Source organism: Amborella trichopoda, chromosome 4 (genome assembly GCF_054954075.1).
Source record: "Amborella trichopoda isolate Santa Cruz 75 chromosome 4, AtrichopodaSantaCruz75HAP2 v2.0, whole genome shotgun sequence".
Lineage (NCBI taxonomy): Eukaryota > Viridiplantae > Streptophyta > Magnoliopsida > Amborellales > Amborellaceae > Amborella > Amborella trichopoda.
This window is the reverse complement of record NC_142339.1, coordinates 8,388,356-8,398,564: the sequence shown is the minus strand read 5'-3', so window position 1 is coordinate 8,398,564 and position 10,209 is coordinate 8,388,356. Positions and strand designations below refer to the sequence as shown.

At 35.1% G+C, this 10,209-nt stretch overlaps 2 protein-coding genes across 2 annotated transcripts; both read left to right on the top strand.

Annotated features, from left to right (window-relative positions):
• The first annotated feature begins 1,979 nt into the window (after window positions 1–1,979).
• Window positions 1,980–3,697, top strand: LOC18442863 (berberine bridge enzyme-like D-1). The gene is given in 4 exon segments (XM_088863729.1): window positions 1,980–2,808; window positions 2,845–3,065; window positions 3,068–3,242; window positions 3,245–3,697. Coding segments are annotated over 4 exon segments (1,536 nt in total). The 3' UTR covers window positions 3,556–3,697.
• A 4,615-nt stretch (window positions 3,698–8,312) lies between these two features.
• LOC18442862 (reticuline oxidase) lies at window positions 8,313–9,808 on the top strand. Its single transcript, XM_088863727.1, has 5 exons — window positions 8,313–8,392; window positions 8,592–9,096; window positions 9,214–9,274; window positions 9,349–9,386; window positions 9,461–9,808. The coding sequence occupies exons 1-5, from the start codon at window positions 8,313–8,315 to the stop codon at window positions 9,806–9,808; spliced, it is 1,032 nt and encodes a 343-aa protein (XP_088719853.1).
• Window positions 9,809–10,209: the final 401 nt, after the last annotated feature.

Sequence of the window (10,209 nt, the reverse complement as noted above, 5' to 3'; positions counted from 1 at the left end):
ATGATAAGCCTTATTTTTATTTATTTTTTATAGAAGTCTTTCAAATGTCTCTCTATATAATTTCAAATAAACAATAAATTTATGATATTAAATCCAAAATCTGTAGGGTACGAGTTAAAAAATGGGAAGAAGTTTGATTAGTAAACTAGAAGGTTTGGTAATTGCAGTGTAAGATTTTGATATATTAGAGGAGACTAAAGAAGTATGTTATTTCAATTGAGATTTTAGTAATTTCTTATGAGGATTATGTTATGTAAATTTTTTTTTTATGATTGTGTTGTGTAATTTATCATTGATTACTGATTTTTATTTTTATTATTATTTTTTTATATGACACTGATGCCTTCAGAAGAGGGGATGAGCTTAAAAAGGGAGGGATCACATTATGTTGTGTGAAATTTTTTATTATGATTGTGTTGTGTAATTTATCATTGCTTACTAATTTTTATTTTTATATGACAGCTGATGCCTGCAGATAAGGGGACAACCTTAAAAAGGGAGGGATCACCTAGTTATTATGAAGAGAAAGGGGTACAAAGAGAAGATTTTTTTAATCAGGGATAAAGTAGAGAAAAACGGGCGAAATATTTCCCAAAATTACTCATCACTCTCGTAATAGATTTTTCACATATAGCACGCATAATGGATTTCCCGATTTTTGGAGAAATCTCGTTTAATCTCTTTCCATTTTCTTATTATTAGTAAAAATCTCATATTTTCGTATAATATACCCTTCACTTTTGTAATAGATTTTTCACCTATCAGCACGTATAATGGATTTTTTGATTTTTGGGGAAATCTCGTTTAATCTCTTTCCATTTTCTTATTATTAGTGAAAATGACATATTTCTTTGTAATCTATTGTCACGTAATAGATTTCGACGTAACCAAACGGCTCGTAGCTCCACATTTGAGAGGCCATGTACCATATTTCGTTGTAATCTATTGTCACGTAATAAATTTCCATGCAACCAAATGGCCCTTAGCTCAACATTTGAGAGGCCATGTGCCATGAGGTTCATTATCACATGAGTCCAAATTTTTTTCATATTCATGATAGTAGCTGTCAAAATTATCAACATGAATAATTTTAGGCCCAAAACACCATCATTAATAAGAATTTTTGAACGAGACGGAATAAAAGTGTGGTGGGCTAACGCACCAAAGCCCGTCCCATCTTAAGATCCATTACTTTGCAGTAAATTACACATCCTATTAGAAGGTACGGTGCACCTCGAAACTTTGTGGTTTGCATATGCTAGCAACCTTAAACAGTCAAAGTAAGAAGCACCTGCAAACTTTGTCATAAGATGCACTTTTGGAATCGAAAATTTTTAGGATGGTGCAAGAATCTATTTTTATCTCTAATTATAAAAATTTAAAACTCCGAATGGTCATGAAAATCTCAAAAACATACGGTCCAGATAATATCACAAAATGTACAATGTTTAGGACTTGAAATCCTTTTTCTTCTCTATATCTACATATATTGATGTCTAGATGATCAATTCGATGTTTTTCCAACATCAAAAGAACCTTTTTTTTGAATGATTTTAGCCATGTACCTTAATTATACATTTCAAGGTATCACCTATATACAAACTTTTTCAATCTTTATAATGGGGTAACTATGCTTTTAAAGCTTTCTTTGTAATTTCAGCAAATTTTAGTTAACACCATGTTCCACAAAGCCATGATCTCAAGAGTCAAAACTGTATACCTATTTGTACCTTGGTTTTTAAGACAATCCTTCGTTCTTAACAAGAAATCGTGTCCCACGAGGCCTTGACCCTGGACTTTGAAGTTAAAATAAAATAATATAATCAAATGAATAACAACAACAAAAGTCAAATACAAATTTTCACACTCCAAGCAATTGTTTATGTACCTATCAATCTAGGTAATAGAGGGCGAGGATGGGCTATTAATTTGTTTATAAATAGGAACATGGCCACTAAGGTTGCTATTGTACTCTAACAATGGTTACCCTAGCAACATTTGTTATTGTTGCCTTACTTAACCCCTACTCTCTTCTCAAGGCATCACCCTCCATGGCTTCAACTTTGGAGAGTGGCCTTCTCGATTGTTTTGGAAAGAATCGCTTGACAAACTATACCACAATCAATTCACGACCCCAAATTTGTTACAAACTCCTCAATTTCTCATTACAAAACCTTCGATTCACCGAGCCGTCAGTCCCAATGCCCTATGTTATCGTTCTCCCTTCAAGTAATATCCAAGTACAACATGCTGTGGTGTGCTCAAGACAACACGGGTGGCTTATACATGCACGATGTGGGGGCCATAGCTACGAGGGCTTCTCGTCAACTGGGGACTCACCATTTGTCATCATTGATCAGATGAATTTGAACAAGGTGGAGGTTGATGTTGCTGAAGGAACTGCTTGGATAGGGGGTGGAACCACCCTAGCTGAGGCTTACTACCACATAGCAAATGCTAGTAAGGATCGGTATGGTTTCTCAGCAGGAACCTGCCCCACAGTGGGGAGTGGGGGACACATTAGTGGTGGGGGATTTGGGCACATGTCTAGGAAATTTAGGCTTGTTGCTGATAATATATTGGATGCATTGGTGGTAAATGTTGTGGGGCTTCTATTGAATAGGACCACAATGGGGGATGGTATGTTCTGGGCCATCAGAGGTAGTGGCGGTGGAAGTTGGGGAATGGTAGTAGCTTGGAAGCTCAGGTTAGCTGACATAAATAGAAATGTGACTTTCTTTCAAACTAATAGAGCAGGAAAGAAAACAGTTGTGAATTTGGCTCATATGTGGCAAGCAATAGCCCATACTTAGCCTAATGACTTCCATCTCCAAGCTATTTTAGCGGCTAATTCGAGGCGAGTTATTAATGTATCTTTCTTTGGATTGTATCTTGGAGGTGTTGATGATGCTGTTAAAATAATGAGAGATCGGTTTAGGAGCTTAGCCATCAGTAAGTCGATATGTAAGGAGATGGCATGGATTGATTCAATGCTCTTTTTCTCGGGCTTGCCTAGTGGTAGCACCAGAGAAGACTTGCTTAATCGGTACTCGGTGGATAAATTCTTTTCAAGGCAAAATCTGATTATGTTAAGGAACCATCGACTCCTGATTCTCTAGAGGGTGCTATAACATATCTCGAGGAAGAGCCTTCCGGATCAATCATTCTCGACCCATATGGTGGGAAAATGGAAGATATTGGGCCAGATGCCATACCATTTCCCCACCATAAGGGAACATATATAGCATCCAATATATAATAAATTGGCGAACACAAGATGATGATTACAAGTACTTGAATTGGATCAAAAGCTTTTATGAGTATATGGAGCCCTATGTGAGCAAGTCCCCAAGGGAGGCTTATGTCAATTACTTGGACATAGACTTAGGGGCTGCTAGAAATGGAACTGCAAGTGTGGAAACTGCAAGAGAATGGGGTATAATGTATTTCAAGGATAATTTTGATCGTCTTGTTCGAGTGAAGAGCCATATTGACCCTCACAATGTGTTTAGGTACCCACAGAGTATTCCTGTCAACACGAAACAAGTACTATGAAACAAGGAATGTCCTCGAGCCATTTCCCCAATGGGGCTTGCGTTTTTTTCTTAATGATCTGTTATGCTTTCAACTTATCTTTGATGGGTGCTAAAAATCTGTAAAATTAGCAGGCCAGTAAGAATCTCATTCATGTACTAAATTTGCCATCAATCAGAAATGTCATCCCTAGACTCTTGTATCATCTCCTTTTTTTGTTTTTTTCGCTCTTTATCCTTATTCTATATGTTTTTACAATAAAAAAATATAAAGAAAGTGTACAGCATGACATTCTTACCATGTGCATATATTGTGTTTACCAACCTCATGATTCTTTGTATATTATGTTCAAAAAGAAAATTTTAACCCAATGTATAATCACTGGTTTAGGAATTACATAGGTTGGATTTTATGTTGTTTTTCTTACAGCTATATTCTTGTGGAAAAGTTTATAAAGATACTATTTACTTTTGTTTAAAGTTATAGAAACCATATATTGAGTTTTTTATCTTGTATATTACAAAATATTAAAGTTTTCTATATTGAGTTTCCTATTTTGTGGGATTACTATTGTAATGGAATTTATTTTCTAAAATGCAAAAATTGTAACTCTATATATCTCTGATAAGCTAGAGTAATCTATATAATTGAGATACTGGTTGACTCTCCGTAGATGTAGGTACCATTTTCGAAAGACGCATATGATGTGTTGGTTTATTTCTTTTCTCTTCTCAATTTCTATTATTGCAACTTCAACATGGTATTAGAGCAGAAATCTTGAGACCGGTGTTAAAAATCTCTTCAGTCAATTCTTTCTTGCTTTTGTGCGGTGAACGTGGATCTTTCTCGCTCTCTCTATGATCATTACCTTCCGTGCCTATTATTTTCAAGGACAAAAGAAATTTCACGAAGATATATTTCAGGGTTTGCAATGGACCTTAAGATTGTCGCTAGAAGAGGTTTGCAAACAACTAATTCCGTGAATTTAAAGTAAAGTCCATTATAAATCTCAACACCACAAGTTTGAAGGTGTATGGCGTGCTAGGTCCATTTATATCTAAAAACTATTTTATCTTTCAAATAGAGGGGAGAATATTTTCGATTTACATCCTCAAGAAAAATCCAATATAGACCTAATTTTAGGATTTGGAATTTTGGTGATGTGAATTATGCTCTCTACGTACTTCAAAAAAAAAAAATGCCTCCAGATTGAGTATAGACTTCTCAACTTTTAAAAAGTTGACATTAACAAACTCAAAATTCAATTTTTATCCTTTAAAAATAATAATTTAATTCTTTACTTGGAGTTTTGATGATTATCCTCATCACTTGTCTATTCACATATACAATGCGTGTGAGACCATTCATTTAGGATGTCTAGTTACGCGTTTTGGTCTTAAAACTTATCTCATCACGGTTTGGACGAAGTGTTTAAAAAACGCATGAATTTTAAGGGGCTCAGGCTTTGTGAAAACAAAATAAAGTCTCATCTCAAATCCTCGTCTAGAAAGTATTTTGGGCATTGAAAATCTTCATGATGCTTTAAAATCAATTTTCAATACTGAAAATAAAATTTGAAACTCAAAAAATAGGAGAGATCTTATAGATCTTTAAACACTTATTTTTAGAGCGAAATGGACACACTATTTTTAGAATTTGAAATCCTAATTTTTTTCTTTAGTCCTTTGATGATTATCCTCATCACTTGTCTATTCACATATACAAGGCATGTGAGACCATTCATTTAAGATGACTATTTACGGGTTTTGGTCTTAAACTTATCTCATCACAGTTTGGACGAAGTGTTTAGAAAACGAATGAATTTCCTAAGGGGCTCAGGCTTTGTGAAAGCAAAATAAAATCTTATCTCAAATCCTTGTTTAGAAAGTACTATGGGCATTGAAAATCTTCATGATGGCTCTAAAATCAATTTTCAATACTGAAAATAAAATGTGAAACTCAAAAAATAGTAGAGATCTTGTGGAACTTTAAACACTTATTTTTAGGGCGAAATGGACATTTTGGATGATTTATTGCCAAATGCACTATTTTTAGAATTTGAAATCCTAAATTTTTTGCATAACCATAATGTTCAAGATGAGATGATCAATTTCAAGATTTTCCAACGCTTGAATTACAATTTTTATGAAGTGACGCTTTACTTATTTTGATAGGGCAGCAGCCCTATCAAATCATTTTCCTTTAACAAAATATGTTTGGGAATTTGTATTTTTTTTTTTTGGTAATTTGTGGGGAAGACAGGCTCCAACCGGTTTTTTCAAGCAGATTAGGAATTACTTTTTGAAAGTATTAATGGGATGGTGTTAGCGATGAGAATGGAAACCACAATGTGGTGGCTAGATTGTAAAGTGCTCCACCACGACCCCTGCCCCTTTCCATGTTTGGACTTTGTATTGAAGTTTGAATAAGGTAATGCCTAAAAATATTAGACTCCCTTGGGAGTATACCGTCAATTTACTCCTCCTTAAAACCCCACCTAAGATTAATTTTCTCGTTAGAACCCTACGTAAGATTAATTTTAGGAGTTCAACCTTAGGGATATAACCTCTTCAACACATAGATTAACCTCCATAAAAAAAAAGTCCCCAATTTCACCCTCTACACACTTGAAAATAAATAATGTATCAAGATTGAATAGAGACCATCCAATTTTTAGATGATGAAATCTAAGTGTTGTAAAATTCAAATGTTTTAATTTTTTTCTTTTAAAAATTATCATGTAGTAATTCTTAGGAAGTTAACAAAATTTAAAATTAAAAAAAGGAAAATTGTTTTATATTGCGGGGACCGCATTTTTACATTTGTATCCCTGAGGTATAAAGCATCCATCTTAAAGATGGATGCAAATTGGTGGTCTATTTAAAAATAATTGAAACTAACAATTCAAATTATTAATAAAATTATTATTTTTTATTTTAAAATTTATTTATTTATTCATATTCATGATCTCCATGTTAGGGATTACATATTCTTAAAAATTAAATAAAAAAAGCCATCTCAAAAATAAATTTTTAAGAGGCGACTCATTTCTACAAAACCGTGTCCTTCGGAAAACCTCCCAAAAGTAGTAAATGTAAGGTACACTCCTGAGGGAGTGTAGTATACGTGCCCTAAAGTAATAATAAAACTTGTTCAATGCGTGTCCTATTGCATGACATTCTCTACTATTTTGGCTGAGCCGGATCAAATTTGAACAATCCTATCTAGTCACCTCTAAAATATAGTCTAAAATTTAGTTGGGCGTTTGGTGAAATTTATCTAATACTTGCTCACAGCTATTTAATATGGAGCCTCCATAATTGAACTTAGATGTGGACATATTCTGGCCGAGATCAAGTTGAATTTAAAGGAAAATGTTAAAACGAGGTTCTATCAAATTCATTTCCCATCCAAAAATCTATCTTAGAAATAAATTTACGATCTAAAATTATCCTAAGTCACTCTAGATTGATTTTTGTTGCTTATCCACTATCAAAAAATAATGCAGATAAGGTGATCTTTGAAGAATTAGAATGAAAGGTGGTCAACAATCTAAGAAACAAAGTCTACAATGTAAAAAAAAAAACGGATTGTTGATCCAGATCGACCATCCCAAAAACTGTGTCAGATCGATGTCAGCGATCTGAATCCCAAAATCGATCAGATCGGCCATTTTAGGCTTAAAAAAAATGCAAAAAATCACTAAAATGTGAAATTATTGATTTATATTTTATAATTACTTTACTATACAAATTAGAATAAATTTAATTTTTGTCTTAAAATACCATCTAATTTTAAAAAATATTGTTTACTACTATAACAAAAATAATATATTATATACTTAATAATACAAATAAATTAATAAATAAAATACAAGATTTGATTACCTATGTATAATTTACATCCGAATATATTGAAAGATCCAGATCGTTGTCGATTTTTAATTCAAATCGTACAATTTCGATCCCTATAGCTGAATTGTTTTCTCTAACGTTCAAAAGTCAAACTTCTTATTCGATGGCAATGGTCAAAATTATCAACATGTGACATTTTGGATCCAAAATCCATCCATACAATGGACATTTAAAGAAGATTGAATAGGTGCGTCGGTTAATACACCACAACACTATCCAATTTTAAGATAAGACTTAGTTGTTATTTCTGCATCTTTATTAGAAATGTCAAATATTAATAAGGAATTGTATACTATGAATCCATTTATTTTTGGTATAAGGAGGTCACGATCACTTTTAGTCACTAGAAGTGAAATCGAATAGAAGAGAGTGTCACAATTTGGTAAAATTTTATTTTGGACTTTATACCTAAACAATGAGACATTTTCAACCACGTGATTTCCAATCTAACGGCCAACAATAATTATGATTGCATTATATAAAAAATAAATAATCACATTGTATACATTTCCTATTATAAATAACGGTCCCTTCTAGTTTGAGCAAAATTTTAATCAGCACCATCCTCCACACGGCCATCATCTAAAGTTAAAAAAACTGTTCACCTATTTGTTCCTTGGTTATTAAGAAAAGATTATATTCTTATTAACAACATCGTGTCTCAAGAGGCCTTAACCCAGTACTTTTGAGATTGAAAAACCATATAATCAAATGGATAAGTGCAAAAGTCAATAATAAAGATTTTAATCCTAGAAGCCTTTGTATTCGTGCCTAACATCCTGCATAATGGACGGTGAGCATGGACTACAAATTTGATTATAAATAGGAAGCATGGCAACAATCGTAGCTCATTGTCCTCTAACAATGGCTACCCTAGCAACATTTGTTATTCTGGCATTATTTAATCCCTTACTCTACTCTCTTCTCAATGCATCACCCTCCATGTCTTCAAATTGGAGAGTGGCCTTCTCGATTGTTTCAAAGACAATGGCTTGACAAAGTATGCCATATTCACTTCATCACCCCAAATTTACTACAAACAGCTCAATTTCTCCCTACAAAACCTTCGATCCACCGAGCCGTCGGTCCCAATGCCCTATGTTAATGTTCTCCCTTCAAGTAATATCCAAGTACAACATGCAGTGGTGTGCTCGAGACGATATGGGTGGCTTATACGTGCACGACGTATGAGGTCTTCTCGTCTATCGGGGACTCACCATTTGTCATCATTGATCAGATGAATTTGAAAAAGGTGGAGGTTGATGTTACCAAAGGAACTGCTTGGAGAGGGGGTGGAACCACCATTGGTGAGGCTTACTATCACATAGCAAATGCTAGTAAGGATCGTTATGGTTTCCCAGCAGGAACCTGCCCTACAGTGGGAAGTGGGGGGTACATTAATGGAGGGGGATTTGGGCACATGTCTCGGAAATTTGGGCATTCTGCTGATAATTTATTGGATGCGTTGGCGGTAAATGCTGAGGGGCTTCTATTGAAAAGGACCGCAATGGGGGATGCTATGTTTTGGGCCATAAGAGGTGGTGGTGGTGGAAGTTGGGGAATTGTAGTAGCTTGGAAGCTCAAGTTAGCTGATATAAATAGAAACGTGACCATCTTTAGAATTGGTAGAGCCGAAAAGAAAACAGTTGTGAATTTCGTTCGGAAGTGGCAAGCAATAGCCTACAATTTTCCTAATGGGTTTCATCTCCGAGCTATTTTGGCGGCTAATTCGAGTCGCATTATTATTGTTTCTTTCTCCAAGTAGATATGTAAAGATACGGTGTGGATTGATTCAGTGCTCTTTTTCTCAGGCTTGCCTAGTGGTAGCACTAGATAGAACTTGTGTAATCGGTATTTCGTGTATAAATCATTTTTCAAGGCAAAATCTGAGAATTTTAAGGAACTATTGACTGCAAGTTCTCTAGAGGGTGCTATAAAGTATCTCCAGGAAGGGCCTTCCGGTTCTATCATTCTTGACCCCTATGGTGGGAAAATGGATGATTTCGGGCCAGATGCTATACCCTTTCCGTAGCATACGGAACATATATAGAATTCAATATATAATATATTGGCAAAGAGGAGAAGAAGATTACAAGTACTTGAATTGGATCAAACACTTCTATGAGTATACGGAGCCCTATGTGAGCAAGTCCCCAAGAGAGGCTTATGTCAATTACTTAGGCATAGACTTAGGAGCTGCTAAAAATGGAACTGCAAGTGAGGAAACGGCAAGAGAATGGGGTACAAAGGATTTCCAAAACAATTTTGATCGTCTGGTTGGGGTGAAGAGCCAGGTTGACCCTCACAATGTGTTTATTAATCCACAGAGTATTCCTGTTGACCCGAAACAAGTACATTGAATTTAAGGGATCCCGTCGGGGCATTTCGCCTTTGGAGCTTGGGTTCGGTTCTAAATGATTTGTTGTGGTTTCAACTGAATTATGATGGCCTTTAACGCTGTGTGTAATAAGCAGGCAATTAATAAGCAGGCAGTTAAGAATCTCATCCATGTAATAAATCTGCCATCAATAAGAAATGTCTACCCTAGACTCTTGTATTGTCTCATTATGCTACTCTTTATTATTATAGGGCAGGCAACAGGCGGGGCACGGCCAGGGCCTGGCCAGTCTACCCTAGACTCTTTGTATTATTTCATGCCTAGCCAAACCGTCTAGGCCGGATCAAACCAAAGAGGATCATGCCTAGCCAATCCGTCTGGGCCTGCCTTGGCCTAGCCTTAAGGCCATATCTTGTGGTCAGG